Here is a 17,270-nt window from a genome sequence, read left to right on the forward strand (position 1 = left end):
ATCCCCCCTCAGTCTTCGCTTCTTCAGACTAAAAAGACGCAAGTCCCTCAGCCTTTCCTCATAAGAGCGATGTTGTAGTCCCCTCATCATCTTCGTAGCCCGCGGAGGGTTCACGTGGGTGTTTGTACACCGCCCGGCATGAGTGACACGGCTATGTCAACAGCTGCCATGCGGCAGTGGGAAGTTAAGTACTATTTTAACACCAGGCATATTACAAACTTTAACGCACTCACATATTAAACTTTAAATAGAAATTATTAGTACTCTGGAATAAGTCTTATGTGTTCATTTTTTAGGTCCTGTTATAGGTGAAGCTCTGAACAACTTTATTCTCATTCTTAAGACCTGTCTTCAGCCGAACAAAGATCCCCAGATGCGGTTAAAACTCTTCACTGTTTTGTCGCAGTTGCTCCAGAAAGGAAGTGAAACCCTCAATTCTCAGGGGTGAGTAGTGTTCCAATTTCACACAGCGATTTAACACTCCAGTGGCATTAAAAAGTAATGACCATGGTAGTTATTTAACCCCTAGAATTGTGTCCATGTCTGTATGTCTGGGAGAAGAAAGACTTTCCCACCGTATTCTACAGCATATTTTTCTTGTATTTTTCAACAATGCTTAGAAGGGCGGAATGCAATAATTTAAAAAAATATAAATAAATTGAAGTCTGAGCTTCCTCCACTGTAGCCTTCCTGCCACTGCCACTATGGAGAATTAAAGTGGATGTAATGCAGATCTGGATGGTTTTCAAAAAGTAAAGAGCTGCAGTTGAAAAAATGTATGTTTGAAAGTGACGATGGGGATTCTTAGGAAAGAAATGGGAGGGGGGTAGTTGTTTTTAGTTTTTTTTCTTTTTTTCCCAGCCAACTCCTAAATCCTTGAACTTTCCCTGTAGTCATTGTAAGGAAACAATAAAACACCCCAAAACCCAGGCATTTAAAAACGCCCACGATATAGCGTGGTGTTTAAGAAGCATTAAACTAAGTGTTTGATAAGGAATTACTGCTACTCTCAGTGACTGATGATGGAAGTCTCCTGTTGTTTGGCACTATTTATGCATTGCAAGTACAATCTAACTATAATTGACGGTGCTTATAAAACCCCTCCAGTTATAACAATCCCAACAGTGGGGCTCTTCTGCCATTATTAATTTAGCCCTATTAGTAGTGCAAACACTTCTGCAAACTTGTCCTGAATGCATAAACCATATCTGCTCTGCTTTTCCCAGTGCCTGCTGTGTCTAGTATGTAAATGGATTCTGATGCCTATTTTTTCATTTTTAAAGAACATCAATAAGTCAATCACCGTTAAGCGTTCTTCCTAAAAGTACTCTGATAGCAATGGTCATTTCTACTTAAAAGTTCTTTCGTGATTCTGATGAGCAAATTGGCAGTCGGTGGGCATTCTGGTACGTTGAACATTCGTTCAGGTTCCACGTGGCCTGTGAATGTAGATGTATTTTTACCATTTTTAGATATATTTAGTATATCCACGGCCTGCATCCTATAATGGGGGGAGGAGGAGGAGCCCTGATGTGTCCCTTCAGTGGGGGATCCCAGGTAAGCTGAAGAATCTCTGCTAACGCATCCCCTGATGGATTTTGAGCTCTTGCACTTAAGATGGAAGATAAAGAAGCTGTTCTTTTTTAACTGAAAGCTTCTGTGCCAAGTGTGTTGTTAGTCGCTTCCATATTTTCAGGATCCAATATTAAAATCACTATTCATATGAAAAATCTCTTCATAGTCAGTGGATTACTTGTTTAAACCATCATGTAAGTGAGTGGTAGTTACACAATCAATCTAGACATGCAAGAATCTTCCTGAAAGAGGAGAGAAGAGAGGAGAGAAGAGAGGAGAGAAGAGAGGAGAGAAGAGAGGAGAGAAGAGAGGAGAGAAGAGAGGAGAAGAGAAGAGAAGGCACTTTTAAAACTATTTTAAGTGTTCCCGGATCTGTTTGTTGTAAGATAATCTGTTATATCTCAATCTAATTTTGTTTTGAATTGCCTGGATTTAGGGTGTTAAGTTTGGAAAAAGCAAAAACACACACACACAAAACCCAAAAGGTGACAATCCACAAACACGTAAAGCCAAGTGCAGCAGTGCCGTAAAAGCAGGAAAGGAGCCAATCCAGAAGAAAAATGTATAAAAAATAATTAACGCGGAATGAAAGTTTAAGTATCTAAGCCCATAAAATGGGAGTAGCAATTTTAATGTAAACCCAAGGTCTGCTTTTTCTGTCTGCGTAAGAGCAAGGTGTTATTGTGTGCCCACATCACCTTTTAGTTATTTCATCCCCAGGTGGGAACCAAGTCTCAGCCCTGTAAACACAAAGAGCCCAGGGTGTGTTTGTTCTTTCATGGAAATGACTCCCTTTTAGAATGAAGTTACCCAGATTTCCAGCAGTTAAGATTTGAAAATGGAAAGAGGGAGAATTTGACTGCATCAGCAACAGCAAAAACTGCATCTTAGTGTCAAGGAGCGGGAGTGTAGCGAGGCGGCGAGCAGCTCTGGTTACGCAGTCGCATTCGCTGCTGGCAGCGGTTTGTTCCGCTCCTTCAAACCAGAAACTCGCACAGTTTGGCGAGGCCGGTTTTTAGTGCCCGTGCTGAACAGTTGTGTGGTCGTCTCCTTTTGTCTGAGCCTGACCTGACTGAGTCAGGTAATTGGCAGATACTGCTTTACTGATTCTATTTCAAGGCAGCGGAACAGATATTCTCACAACTAGCAGAGCATTGTGGTTAACATAATACTGCTGGAATTTACCTCTGTGGTTTGACAGATTGGGTTTTCTTTGCAGTTTAACAGAAGCTTTATGAAAAACAGAGGCAGCTATTTTTGTAAAATCAGATAGCACAAAGCTTTTTGGCTGTGGAGCTGAAAGGAAATTTGGAATGATGGTGATCATTATTTTTTTTTCCAGCAGCTTTTTGAATAGAAAATTATTAATTCTCAAAAGTTTAAAATAATACATCTAAAGGTTTTTGACAAATTTAGATGTGTCTAACGGGGCGTTAGATTTGTTGTTATTACTGAACCATAGGTGCCATCTGCTGGGCAGGCGGCAGGGCTGACCCCGGCTGCTCGGGCACTGGGTGCTGCCTGGGCGCAGGGGCTGAGCAGCCGCCCGGTTTGTCTATTTTCATCCTGCTGGAGAGAGAGGTTCCCAGTTTGGTGCGTGCAGGGGACGGTGACAGCCTGGCAGGCCAGCAGGTCCTTCCTCAGTCGCATGGCAGCTGGGTGACAAGGTCTAGTGAGTCACAGGAAAGGAGTCAATACAATTAAATTTCTTATTACACTGATACAGTATTATTATGGAAGATTTTATTGCTGGATTATCATTGCCGGATGGTTTTGTTTTGCTGTTGTGGGGATTTTTTAAAAAGTACTTAGTGATAACTGTTTGTCATTAACATCTGCCCTTTACGTTCCTCCCGTGGCTCGTCCCAGCCCTGTCGGAGCGGCTGGGTCCCCCGGCAATGTGGGGCTCTCCCCAGCGCCAGCCGCAGCTCCAGCAGCTCCTTCCTCCCCTGCAGCCCCGGCTGGAGCTGGGACGTGGGCACCAGCCGGGTCTGGGGGGGGTTCCAGTGAGCAGGACGCGGGGCAGGGCGGATTCTGCCCGTTATTGTCAGTGTTTCACACGCTGCCAGTGGCTTTTTAAGGCAGGGGGGCAGAGTGAATATCCTGAGCCGTAGTTATCCGGTCACAGGCAGGCACACGTGTCTCTGATGCAGCAGAGTCTTTTTTAACTTGGGTGTAGGATCTGTATCTTTTTCTCTTAATTTCAAATTGAGCTGGAATTAAACAGGTGCGAGGAAATGCTGCCGACTGATTGCGGGCTCTCGCAGCAACTTTTAGCATTATAATCGCCCATTCGATAAAGGAGAAGGAAGACACATCAGCAAAAATATCACAGATTTGTGTGTTTGTGATAAAAACAAACTAGTATTGGGACTGGCAGCATGGGAAAATCCTGCAGAGCTCTCATCCCTGAGGGAGGGGAGTTTCTGAGCCAGGGGGAACCTGAAGAAATTCTTTGCTGTGAGGGTGGTGAGCCCCTGGCCCAGGTTGCCCAGAGAAGCTGTGGCTGCCCCATCCCTGGAGGGGTTCAAGGCCAGGCTGGACGGGGCTTGGAGCAACCTGGGCTGGTGGGAGGTGTCCCTGCCCAGGGCAGGGGGTGCCACTGGGTGGGCTTTAAGGTCCCTTCCAACCCAAACCATTCCATGGTTCCATAAGTATTGTGTGCAGCCCCCCTGCAGTACCAGCAGGCCGGGTCTCATCAGCAGCATTCATACTTCTCACATGGTAAATGCTTTTCACTGGACAGTCTCAAAGGGCCTCACAAATATTACTGGATCCTCACAGCGTTCGTCCGGGTGTTATCACCACTTCACAGGCGGAGAAGATGAGAGAGGGAGAAGGTAAGTAGTGTTCCAAGATAACAGAGTGAGTCATGGGCATCGTCTGAAGTGGGAGAAAGTCTAGCCTCCCCTTTCCATGAATGTTAGGTATTTGTTTAAATATTATCTAGAAAAATTAAGCTATGAAAAGCTTATCAAATACATTATAATCACATTGGCTTATAAGATTTTATTTATTTTTTTACGGAGTCTGTTAATTTTCCTTTTCTGCCTGTGTTTCTATGACAGAAAATTCTCTTTTACATCCTGTCAGTCTCTTTTATCACTTTCTCATGAACCTTTATTTTGCTTTCTTATTTTTGGCTGCAGGCTGTTCCCTCGTTACCTTGAGACTGTGATAAAGGACATCCTGGCTCCTAATCTGCAGTGGCACGCGGGCAGAACGGCAGCTGCCATCCGCACCACGGCTGTCTCCTGCCTCTGGGCTCTTATTCACTGTGAAATCCTTGCACCAGAAGAGGTAAATTCTCCCGTTCTCATCAAACATACTTTGAAATCTTAGGCAGGAAGACATAAATGCAAGGGGAAAAAATAATAAATCCTTACTGTAAGTAATATTTTCTGATGGACATACAGTTTTCATAATAAAACTCATTCATTGTAATTGAGTATTAATAATTGAAAAGGTCAGCAGTGGAGGGGCGGTGATTTCCTGAGAAGAGGCCTGAGCTGTAGAACTCGCCATGGGCAGATGTCGTAGGTGTTTGTTGTAGCACAAAATCCTGACCCCCATGAGCATGACAGCTCGGTCCTTGCGTTATTGGCAGCGCCAGGGCCAGCCGGGACCTGCCTCTGCATCACGGGGCAGAGCCCAGTTGTCTGGTCACCTCGGAGCCCGCGGGTCCATTGAGGGAAAAATCCCAAAGATTGCTGGGAAGGGCAAGAGGAGTTGGGATGGAGCTGGGGGGGGGGCGCAGAACCTGAAACAGAGCTAACCAGGAGAACGCTTACGGAAACGTTACCCACCATGGTGATTAAGGATTAATTGAATCTGAGGGGGTTTTTGAAGCTTCTTTGCTAGCAAAAATAGCATTTGGAAACGATGGACTGGAACTGTGTTAAATAGACAGGCATTTTTTTAAAATAACTGGAATTAAAATGTTATTAAGTGTTCATAGTCCTGATTGTCTTTATAACAGAACTTAATAGAACAAAGTGCTTAAACACCTGTAACTGGTTGATTGCACATACACAAAAAATACTTATATCGGACACTAGTCTTCTAGTTAAACATTTTTTCCGAAGCAGTGCCTTAATGCCTTTTGTGCATTAATGTATAGGAAATGCACATGCTCAAGTCAAATGCTGAAACTCACTAAAACATCGTATTACAGCAGTCTCGTCTTAAAAGCTTCCTGTTAGACCAAGAGCACCATCTACTGGCACGCACACATCACCCTCATCTCCGCCTCATTTAAAGTCCTGCCAACAATTTTTTAAAAATAAAAAGGCAAGGAAGTTTTAAGCTTTTTACAAGTTACATAAGACTCATCTGCATCTATACCGAGCATTCATGAGCGGGATCATCGGCTGGTGGCAAAAATAGAGCTGAGTAACTTCAGGATTTTTAGGTTAACTTTTATAGTTCACTTTTTCTTTTTAAATTAAGTAAGCCAGCACCCGTCAGGCCTAATGGTAACTCATGTAAGCAATACGCATATAGTTTTAAAGTGACTGAAAAGCTCTTGTTTTTCTATGTTCTTCCTGTTAATTGTAGATCTTAAAAGTCAAAGACGGGATAATGCCCCAAATTATTGCTGCCATGGATGAAGACTCTAAAATGACGCGACTGATGTCTTGTCGTATTGTTGGCGTTCTTTTAAAAGTCTGTGGGAGGCAGTTTGATGAAGATAACTTTACCAAGACCTACACAGGTGAGTGTAGAAGTTTAATTTTATTTTTTTTAATCAAGATCTCCGTGTTGAACAATTACAGTTGCTTTTTTACCTGAAGCATCGTAGTTACCTTAGTTTTGAAGGCGGCGACGCACGGTGCTGGAGCCGTAGGCAGATTCCTTGTGTATCTGCAGGATTCACCGTGCAGCTTGTCCCCCTCGCCGCACGTTCACTGCTGCGGGCAGCAGGGAGAGCACTGATGCAGACGAGGGGAATGACACGAACTGCTATGTGTCACTGTGTCACCCGGCTTTAATCCCACGTAAAGAGCAAAAAGCCTTTAAACAGCCTGAGGTGCAAATAGGGGCAGATTTTGTGTAGACTCAGTTTCTCAGTCGTTCTGATTTCGCTCCCATTCACTTATTCTGATGCTATTTCTGTGTTCTCTTATCTGATGTTTTAGCTGTTTGGGTAGTTCTACCCCAGAATCATTTTATAGATATTAAGGAAATGGGAAAAGTAAAGTGCCGCACAAAATCGTACTGTTTGCAGCATTTTTGTGTATGAGAGGCAATTTAATGCTGTAATCTTGCGGAGACTAAGATGTGATTTTAAACCGGTAAGCGAGACTGCTTGAAGTGTACACAGGGCACGTAAACGTGTTAGAAAATCAGGGTGTTCGGCACCGAAGCAGGTGTTGTGGAGTGTGACTCCGACGGCGCTTGCTCCTCGGTGTAGCAGCTTTTGAGCGGCGGGGTTTCATTTCACCGCGGGGGGGGATTGCAGACGAGGGGCTGGATGTCCTTTGGAAAGCGCTCGCTGCCAGTCGAGCAGAGCAGAGCGTGTCCCCACGTTACTGAGCGTCAGGCCACTAGATGGAACTTCACTCGATAGTACAGGCCCTGCGAGGCTGGCCCGTGTCTGGGCCGCCTCGCTGCCTCCGTTAGCCTGCCTGAAATGACGCTCCAACTCGAGCGAAGCAAAGAGCAGTGCGTTGTATAAACGGCAGGGACATTGTTCTCCCTGCTGTGGTTCAGAGTGCCAGGAGCAAACCGCTTCATTGTACCATAAATAGACCTGAATAGGGAGTGGGCTGGGCTTTTACTTATTTTTAAAAAAAAAAAAAAAAAAAAAGAAGGAAGAAGCAAACCCTAATCTAGAGTGCTGTCCCGTCACATAGCGCTATTCTCTGTAACGCGGCTTGGCGTGAGGCTTCAATGCTGAACAACGAGCCAGGGCAAGTACGGTCTGCGCTATGGAGCGGGACTTGTGCTCTCAGAAACGTATACAAAGAAACTGGACTTTCACAAACTCAGCATCTTAATGACTGTTATTTTTTCTTACATGGCACAGTAGAAATCTGAACAAGAAGCATTTTTATTTTGGAGAAATACATGAGCAGGCAATTTTCAAAGTGTATCTTTGCATCTTGCTTGTTCAAATAGGCTGCAATGCAGTCATTCACTGGAACAGTAATATTTGATAGAAATACCGTGCTTTATAGAGCAGAAAAGTGCTTAAACTCTGCACTGCTGTAATACATTAATAGACCTTCATAGTACCTTGTTAGGAAGAGTGCTAGAGAATGTGCAACTAATCTAAATAATTTTGTGCATTTCTTTGAATATTTTTGGCAACATAATAATCCAATAACAATGCACTGTGTGCTCTTGGGAGCAATGTCCTACACGTATTCCCAACGTGCAACAGACAGGAACATGGCATCAATGCAACGATAATGTCAGTGATGAGAAAATACATGTTGTTTTTTGAAGTGCAGAAGCTAACTTGTCTCTTCACCGTGCTGTTTGGTGATGTTTCTGCTCCTTTCCAGAAGTTCTAAAGCGTCTGGATGATGCTTCATGTGACGTTCGACTGGCAGCTGCTCGCACCTTGGCCCATTGGTTCAGGTCATTGAAAGACAGCGATGTGAGATCCGCCATGGAAGCTCAGGTTGAGTTTCTGTACCAAGAACTGCTGATACATCTCGATGACCCAGATGAGAATACCCAAAAGGCAGTCCTAGGTAAGACTTTCAGCCATATGTGTTCTTAACAATTTTAGCAACTTTTAAATCGTGCTTTCAGGTGTTAGATGAAAATGGCACATACAAGTAGAGGCTGATCAGCCAGGCTGGCGTCACTGGAAGCCCTCCTTTGGGTGTCAGTGCGAGCTCAGGCCTCTCCCCGCATGCAGAACGTGAGGCTCTACCTCGCCTTCACCAGAGGGGGAACATGGGGGTACCTGCTGTCGGGAACATGGGGGTGCCTGCGGTGTCCCGAGACTTTATAGGTGGTACGGGAGATGAAGCAGAGACACGAACCATTGCGGGATGTGACCGCATCCCAGCTTGCTTGGTGGGTTCTTTGGGATTTATTATTGTTTCGGTCTGTGGTCAAGCACGTCAATGTCAAAGTGCAGACCTCGGCAAATGAGTGAGGAACCAGGTTATCATGACTGTGCAACTTGTAGAACAACTTCCAGGGTAGGTTTCGGCTACTTTGAGGGAACTTGGATAGAGAAAGACAGAGCAGCCGATGATGTAGAAAACATACGTTTGTTTTACAGAAGTTTTAAAAGAAGGAAGTGATATATACCCAGAACTGCTGGTGAGAGAAATCGAAGGGGCTGTGCACAAGCACCGAACGCCGGCCTATTGCAATCAACTGCTGCGTCACATTCAGTCAGCGCGAGAGTCGGCTCCGTGAATCGCTGCTGAAGTCTCGTTAGGGAACTGGATTGGAAATTGGTATCATCGGAATTATTTTCCTATTTTCACTTGCCTAAGAAAGGCTGAGCAATAAATAGATCGGGTTTTCTTTGTAAGTTCACCATTAGCTCAATTAAAAGCCCAACTGGCACAATTCTGTGTTCTTTGCCGTTTGAGCAGTTCTTTGTATTTGCTAGCAATAAAACCATGTTTTCATTCACTTTGCATTGGAAGTTTTTCAGATACAAGGTTTAAAGGAGGACTGGTTTTCAGGAATTTGATGCTATTTATAATTGAGAAAGATAATTTATTTAACAAAGTAAAGTCTAATGTCGAAGCTATTAATGGAATTCAGCAAGGACTCTTTCAAGGAGCATTTCGAACTCCGGATAATATTCAGACTTTGCAGAGTCAGGTCTGTGAGGATCAGTTTTATCAGCAAAAAAACCAGCCAAACTTCTCTTGCATAATGCAGCAAAATTTTGTAGCGTTTTGAGTACTTGTACGTACTGTGCTGGTACAATAGGGACGTATTCCGAGTAGGTGTCACTAAAGGAATAGTTTTTCTTGTCATTGTATTACATTTCACGACTGAGAATAAAGCTGACCTTTTTTAGATTAAGGTTTATACATGGGAGGAAACGTGCTGGTTTGTCATTGAGATTAACAGTATTTATATGTTTGTATTAAATATATTGTGTCTCTGGTTTTTATGTTTATACCATTGTGCCTTGGAAAGCAAGCAACGTTTGTTTCCATATTACTTTGAAATGAAATTAGGTTAAGGCTTGATTTATTTTTTTAAAAGACCTTTGTAGTGTGTAGTTGCAGTGTCGTCTTATATTCTCGGCCATGTAATAAAGTAAGTGAGCTCCTTGGTTCTTGTCTAAGTCGTCGTGGGTAGTGTGCTGTTCCTTGCACACACAAATCATGGAAAATCAGGATCCTGACTTATTAATTTTTTTAATTATCTGTATTATAGACAAAAAGTGCTTTTGGGGTTCTATCTCCCAGGTGGCTTGGCTTTGTATCAAGTGTGAAAACGGGCTCGGTGGGGTTTGGTAATTCTCCTCACACCGTGGTAAGGATAGAGAATAACCAGGTAGCTGCTTAGTGATCCAAAAGCCATTTTGCATTCCCGTAGAACAGGATACTCGGTTTAAATCATATGTACTCTTTGTGAAGTTGTCTTTTCTTTAAATGAAAACCCAAAATATAACCATTCCTGTCTTGAGCAGTTGACAATAGCTATTAACTATGTAAATCGCTGTCACTGGAGGGTCAGACGAAGTTCTTAGGAGGCATGATACGAGTGAAATAAAACTCCCTGGAAGACACTGAATGGACGTTGTGGCATCTCCAGCCTTGGAACCCCCCAAACCTGACTGAGCCCAGTCCTGGGAAAGGGGCTGGACCTGCCCCCCCTTGGCCAGGGATGGGGACTGCCTCTTCTCCGGAGGGCTCTTCCAGCCTCAGCTGTTCTGTGAAACTGGTTCCTGACTAAAAAAGCCAGTTTAATTAGACTGGAAATAACTATCCTAGCAGAGCCCTTACAGTTTTCATTCAACACTCTGTTCTCAAAAAATAACGTTTCAAAGCGCCGCAAAGCAGCGGGTTCTTCCGATGCAACCAAAAGTTTTGCTGCAGCAACAAGAACCCGGTTCTCATTGTAAAGTTCCCTTAAAAGGCCACCAAATCAACCCTACTCAACGTCACTACAGGCACAATTTTTATTTAGGTTCCCATGTTGGCAAAACTTAGATTCTTTCACTTTGCCACTGACTGCAGCCGCGTGATAGCTGCAGTACCAATGTTGCACAGGTGCTTTTAATTACTCTGGTGATCTAAAGAAGAGATATTTGAAAACTTCAAATGCGGGCCTAGAGAAGAAAAGAGAACCTTCTTAGGTGAAGTGAAACCTAGTCAAAGTTTTTCAAGATGCTCTGAAGCTGGGGTACAAATAGGAGGAGCTGAAGCTCTTACTTGCTATCTTCAGCGGGCCGGGAAAGTTTTTTTCTGTGTATGTTGAGCATTTTGTTATCTTCTGGAACAGTCCGTGGTGGGATGCCTCCCAAAGAAAAATCTCCGCATCATCCAACAAACCAGCTTTTGTCTTCAGAGCCAGCAGAGCTTTGTGAATTGAATGTTCTAATAGCTAACCAGCAGCCTGGTCGTGTTTACGCACGTGTGACCAACTAGATATCCTCCGCCACCTCCTTTCATTAGAAAGTGTTTTGGACACAGGACTTCAACAATATGTCCACCCTGCTTATCGGTTACCATCCTGCCATTTATGTAGCCCAAATTTCTCAAATCCCTTTGCAAAGAAGTGCTATTATCCAGTCTCCTGGGGATGGTATATGAGCCTGGGTTTTAAAGGTATTTTCCTCGAGACTCAGCTTTCTCAGCTTCAACTTTTACTGCAACAGTAGGAACACAAGTGAAATAGATAATATTTTTTCTGTTTTGCTAGACCAGCTGTTATAGGTATTAGATTTTATTTGCACTCATTGCATAACGTTACTAGGATCATATTTATTACGTAACTTTTAAGCAAGGACAATTTTGGGGGGCAAAACTGTTATCTCGAACTTTCAGGCCCTTAAGATAAGCAGGCTTTAGCCCTGCCCTTCCTGTGACGAACAGATGCGTCTCTCTCGTCGCCCTCGTAAGCTCCAGGAGCTGTTGAGGAGGATCCTGGGACTTGGATTCTCAGCAAAACAAAGTCTTTGGTAAGTGCATGCATTTGTCTAACTGAATATAGAATCTTTTAAATATGTGTTGGCTACCTTAAATACAATCAATTAATTAGCCATTGAGAGGGCACTGTCAAATGAGGCACTTGGACTTGGAGAGAAAGCCTGCACCACAGAGCATTTTTAGGAGAGCCTGGAGGTTACACATGTTCCCAGATCCATCCGCTTCTCCTCCACGCGGGTCCTTCGGCAGATCTCAGAGGTGCTTTGGGCAGGTTGCAGACGGGCAGCAGCCGCTGTCTTGGCTGGGTCCACCAAAAAGATGCTCCGAGGCACCTGGGCTGCTGGTCCTGCGCAGCGTGTGCCCCAGGGACCAGCTCCAGCTGTACCCGGAAAGGTCTTAGAAACTGCAACAACCCATCGGAACTCCAGCCTAATCTAATCTCTGCCTGTGGAACTTCAGCTATTACAGTATAACAACTTTCCCGTTATAACTGGAAATAACCAGAAATAATTACACTAGTATAGCATATAGTATAGTTTTACTATATAATAGTATAGTATATAGTATAGCTTTACTGCATAGTAAAAATATATACTATACATATACTATACATACTATACTATATACTATACTATTATGGTATCGTATAACAATAATATTTATGTTATTATACTATAAGTTATTTATTGTTTTATTTGCAATATTTAAGTGATACTACAATAGCTATAGTTCTCTCTAGATTAGATTAGAGTTCTGTTGGGATATTGCATAGGCTTTATCTCCCTTGGGGGAAGTGCCTCATCTGCGCAACAGAAACAGACCGTAGCGCTGCCCCAGAGGTGCAGGAACATCCTGGTCTGCGGGAGTCGGCTGCTGATCTGAGAGGAGCCGAGTCTTTGTTTCCTTTGCCGGATCCGGGGTAGGCTCGCTGCATGGGAGGGTGAGCAACGGCTGGCTGGCAGAGAGGACCAGAGCTGGTCCTGGAGGGCACGTAATGGCCTGCTCTGGGCCTCAGCCCTTCTCCTGAAGCTCTAACTGTGTTTTAAAAAGACAGAAAGAAAAAAAATCTTATTAGGCAGCTGAAGGATCCACAAAAATGACAGTTAACCGGCTTGTGTCCATTTACTGAGATCAATCCCCAGGGAAGCCCCGAGCCGCAGTATCTGAGATGCAGCAGCAGACGAGAGCTGTGAGGAGAACGGCTGCTCTGCCGGCCTGTCTTGCATGTAATCGGCTTTTCTTGTTAACGGCTGAAATCCCCTGTAAGTCAGGACGATGGCAGCGTCCCCTGGCAAAATTGAATTGAAGTGCTTTGCAGCCCCCTCTTCCCTGATAACCTAATTGCTCTGCGTGGAGCACCCATTGCCTCTGGCTGCCAGCACCCATGGCGCAGGGAAGGGGCCCTCCTCAGTTTAACCATAAAGTGTGATCCAGACGGCGAGAAACTTTGTCTTTAATAAGCAAGAAATCAGATTTCCAGATACTTTAGGTGATTTTCATACTAATGCGTATATACGATCATCTCCCCACCCTTGGACGTAAAGGTCACCAGGCTTCCTCTCGCTAAGGAACGATTCCACAGCGTCCCCGTTGCCCAGCACATACCCACCACACGCTGCCACCGACCCCCGGGCTGCTGCTGAGCTCCCTGTCACTCTGCCAGCGCTCCCCAGCCTGGGGAGCGGTGACCTGGTCCCCTCGCTGCCCTGTCACACCTGTCACTGTCCCCTGCTCAGCACGCCGGCACCAGTGCTGCAGGTACCTGCAAACACACAGCTGGCCCTCCACAACCCTGGGAAGGGCAAGGCTTCCCCCTTCCCAAGCTGCAGGAACATGCCGTGCCCTGCACCCAGCGTCACCAGTCAGAAACACCCTGCCACACTGGTTTCTGTCACTGTCAGTCCCTGTGGGGACCTGTACTTTTGTAGTTGACAGCAAGGGCTGGAACTCGGAGCAGAACAGGTTTGCTCGGGGTGAGCACAGGAGCGCACTGGGAACAGGAGTGGGAATCGCGCTGGGAAAGGAAGGAAGCAAAAATGTGGGAATCACAGTGGGAAGGTACGGAAAGAAGGGGTAGGACTAGGGAGATGTGGACCTTGGACTGGTTTGGCCTTGTATCGCAGTTTCCCTATACTGGGCATTAGTTAAAAAAGCTTTTTTCCCCTAAATTCTTAACTGCCCTCTGGAGTGTTACAACTGAAACATTTTTCATACGATCAATTTTTATTCTTATTGACAATTTTTCTACAGACTTCAGCTTAGCCAATAAAATTAAGTGAGCCCACTTTATGTTCAGAGCTCATTGTTGGATGCTGAAAAACTTAGAATTTTGTTTGCCTCAGAGCAGTTTCTTCTGAAACATGGCAAAATTAATTCTCTATATGTACCAGCTCCTTTTAACAAAACTGGGACATCCAACCAAGTTCCCCTTAAATCCCAGAAGCCAAAGGCTCTATTGCTCCTCACAGCCAAGGAGTGGAGGGAAAGCTGAGTGTAAGCCATCCTCCTCCAGCTGCTTGGCCGGCTCCTGATGGAAAAACAACTGCTGGGGACAAGCCCGAGCAGCGCAGGAGCTGGAGCAGGGCCCAGGGAGCGAGCGGGAGCTGGAGCAGGGCCCAGGGAGCGAGCGGAAGCCGGAGCGGGGCCGGGGAGCACACTGTGCCCCGTCCTGCCGGCAGCGAGTGCGGCTGCACGGCGGGCTCCAGGGGAACAGCGCAGAAACATCCCCGAGAGCGCCTGGCCCTACAGCACCAAAGAATTCCAGGGAGATTAAAACTATGAAGTGATTTTGCCCTATCTTAACCCCTTATACATTACATAAAGACAAGAAAACCAGGTGTGGGCTGCGTACAGAAGGAGAGGGCGGTCAGAGAAGTGAGGCGATTCCTGCAGAGCATCTAGCCATCTGCCGGGAGCGGCTGTGCCTCGGGCCAAATCCCCTCTCGGCGTCCAAGTGTTGCCGGGACCAGCTCAGCTTCAGCTGCAGCATCTTAAAACTTTCACATAGCTACAGAAAAACTCTTTTAAAACAAACAGTAATTGCCTAAAATGCTTTTACCCATTTTGTATCCAAACAAGTACATAGAGTCTATAGATATAGTCACATAGATATATCATACAATCACATATTTATCACCCAGTCTTTCCCAGCAAGCTGTCATTTCTCTTGTGCGCACACAAGTAAATAACAATTCTTGGCCTGACGACCTTTTCTCGAGTGAGCCATTCCCTGTGCTTCTCTTCCCTGCCGTTTGAACCGCCCTGGCGGTTGCATTGCGCCCAGCGTTGCGATGCCCAGAGAACCGCAGGCTGGGGGAGACCAAAGGTGTCGCAAAACCGTGACTCAGGCACCTGTTTCAAATTGAAGGTATTTGCAGACATTCCGGGGCTCGTTCCACACCACGACTCCTCTGCTAAAAGCAGGCCCGTGACATTTCTTTGCGGTGGGGCTGTCCGGCGGCCACTGCGGCCTGCTGCTGGCACCGGCGACGCTCGCGTGAGCACGATCCAGCAGGCTTAAATTCCGCCGAGGGGCTGGGAGTGTTGTGTAAGTGCCAGAAGCCTTAGAGGAGAACAGCAAGCGAAAGGGAAAGAAAATCCAAAACGGGCTGAGTGGGAAGGGAACAGCGAGGGGAGAAGCAGAAATACTGGGAAAGAAAGTCAACGAGAATCCAAGCAGCAGAGGCAGAAGTGAAAATTAGAGGTAACTCTCCCTGCCTCCTTGGCCCTTCTCAGCCCAGAGGCACCCACAGCTCCATTTTGTGGAGGGGGAGGCCGCCAGCAAGACGGTGCTGCCAGAGGGAAGAGCCCGAGGCAGGAAAGGGCAGCTTCAGGGGAGACGGGTCCAGCATGGAGGGGTGTCTGCTGAGGAGGAGGGAAGCCCCGTGATGAGCCCTGCTGTGTGAGGGGCTGGGTTTGAGGGGAGCGGGGTGTGAGGGGCTGGGTGTGAAGGGACTGTGTGAGGGATGGTGTGTGGAGGGCTGTGAGGGGAGCGGTGTGTGAGGGGCGGTGCGTGAGGGGCGGTGCGTGAGGGGCTGTTGCGGGCGGTGTGTGAGGGGCTGTGGAGGACGGTGTGAGCGGGCTGTGTGAGGGGCTGTTGAGGGCGGTGCGTGAGGGGCGGTGCGTGAGAGGCTGTTGCGGGCGGTGTGAGGGGGGCGGTGTGTGAGGGGCTGTTGAAGGCGGTGTGAGGGGGCCGGTGCGTGAGGGGCTGTTGCGGGCGGTGCGTGAGAGGCTGTGGAGGACGGTGTGAGGGGGGCTGTGTGTGAGGGGCTGTTGAAGGCGGTGTGAGGGGGCCGGTGCGTGAGGGGCTGTTGAGGGCGGTGTGAGGGGGGGCGGTTACGGCGGGCGGGCCTGGCCGCAGAGGGGGGCGCTGGCGGCACGCGCCGCGCGGGCGGGGCGGGGCGGGGCGGGGCGGGGGCTCCCGGCGGCCTCGGCAAAGCGGGCGGGGCCAGGCCAATCTCTGCTGCCGCCGCCGGCTCTGCCTGTCCCTCGCTCTGCCGGCGCCAGGTAACCCCCACCCCGGGCACCGGCACCCCCTCTCCGCTGCCTCCTGTGAGGGGGAGCCTCTCCCTCCCCGCGGCCGCGCTGGGGCGGGCGGGGGTCTCCCCTTTCTCTCAGGGCTCAGGCCGCGTTTCCTCAGAGCGCGGGGGGGGGCTGGCAGGCAGCTCGGCGCCAGCCCGTTCCGGCCGTTGCCGCGCTGACAACCGCCCCCGGTTCCCTGTCGCCCCCTGACCGGCGGTAGGTGCCGCTCGCTCCCCCCTCGCCCGCCCGCCGCCGCTTCCCGCCGTGAGGGCCGGTCCGCGGGCGAGGCGGGCTCCAGGGCCGCACTGGGCGGCCGCCCGCATGGGAAGCCTCGGGGTGTTGTGTCTCGGTCCGGGCGGGGAGGAGATCGGCTTCCTCCTCCTCGGCTCGGGCAGCGGTGCCGGCAGGGCGAGCGGGCGTCGCGTTGGAGAGCGGGCTGGGGTTGCTGGGTCAAAATGCTGACCTCTCTTTAGAGACCGAAGTTATTTGGATCGGCGCTGGAAGGAGAGAGACAAATCTGTGCCGTGGCTGTCTGCCTGCTTGGGTGCCTCTTGGCCTGGCACTTGGAGCGTTTTCTTCTCGGAGGTAACTATAACCTGCAGCTTTCGACTCTGATTTAGAAAGAATTGATAAGTGTGCTGTGGTGCCTGTGTTCACTGCAGCTGCTGAGCTTTAGTGCAAAGGTAACGTATGGCAATTGGTGTGGTCTGGTGCCGGGTACTGCTGAACCTGTCTTGGCTGCCCTCCCTTGTTGTCACCTCAGGGCAGCTGGTGTCAGTGAGCTGCTGCTGTGGGAAAGTGGTGTTAAGCAGAGAGGGTTTCACTGGAAAAGAGTTCGGCATCGTTCACTGAGTGAGTGAGTGGTGGTTGTTTTGCTGCAGAATGTGATATTTCAGTATTGTGCTGATCTCGAGATGACAGAGTGGTGTTCCTGGTGCGGTGATCACGTTTGGCAGCCTTTCGGTAACCACAGGGGTGGAAGTGTCTGAAGTGCGCAACTGTGCCTGTTTTCTGTCAGTCTGAAGAAGTTTTATGTCTCTTGGGAAGAAAGAGTATTTGGTTTGCCTCATTTTATGTCCCTTTATTTAT

The 17,270-nt window shown here is 47.6% G+C and overlaps 2 protein-coding genes across 15 annotated transcripts in view; both read left to right on the forward strand.

The window, feature by feature from the left end:
- Positions 1 to 9,850, forward strand: part of DNAAF5 (dynein axonemal assembly factor 5) — a 29,274-nt gene extending 19,424 nt beyond the window's left edge. The window contains exons 9-13 of the mRNA XM_054211855.1: positions 297 to 444; positions 4,725 to 4,875; positions 6,133 to 6,289; positions 8,085 to 8,276; positions 8,819 to 9,850. Of these exons, the coding sequence (XP_054067830.1) occupies positions 297 to 444; positions 4,725 to 4,875; positions 6,133 to 6,289; positions 8,085 to 8,276; positions 8,819 to 8,958 (788 nt within the window). The 3' untranslated portion in view covers positions 8,959 to 9,850. The remainder of the gene's footprint in view (positions 1 to 296; positions 445 to 4,724; positions 4,876 to 6,132; positions 6,290 to 8,084; positions 8,277 to 8,818) is intronic.
- A 1,741-nt stretch (positions 9,851 to 11,591) lies between these two features.
- SUN1 (Sad1 and UNC84 domain containing 1) overlaps positions 11,592 to 17,270 on the forward strand; it is a 33,549-nt gene continuing 27,870 nt past the window's right edge. For 2 of the 14 annotated variants that reach the window (XM_054211847.1, XM_054211848.1), the window contains exon 1: positions 11,594 to 11,692. In XM_054211847.1, the coding sequence (XP_054067822.1) occupies positions 11,607 to 11,692 (86 nt within the window). In that variant the 5' untranslated portion in view covers positions 11,594 to 11,606. Of the gene's footprint in view, positions 11,693 to 15,053; positions 15,364 to 15,395; positions 15,562 to 16,099; positions 16,167 to 16,258; positions 16,398 to 16,654; positions 16,767 to 17,270 lie in introns of those variants that run through there. The other 12 variants (XM_054211845.1, XM_054211840.1, XM_054211841.1 and 9 more) reach the window with 12 other exon arrangements.

Source organism: Rissa tridactyla, chromosome 8, assembly GCF_028500815.1.
Source record: "Rissa tridactyla isolate bRisTri1 chromosome 8, bRisTri1.patW.cur.20221130, whole genome shotgun sequence".
Classification (NCBI taxonomy): domain Eukaryota; kingdom Metazoa; phylum Chordata; class Aves; order Charadriiformes; family Laridae; genus Rissa; species Rissa tridactyla.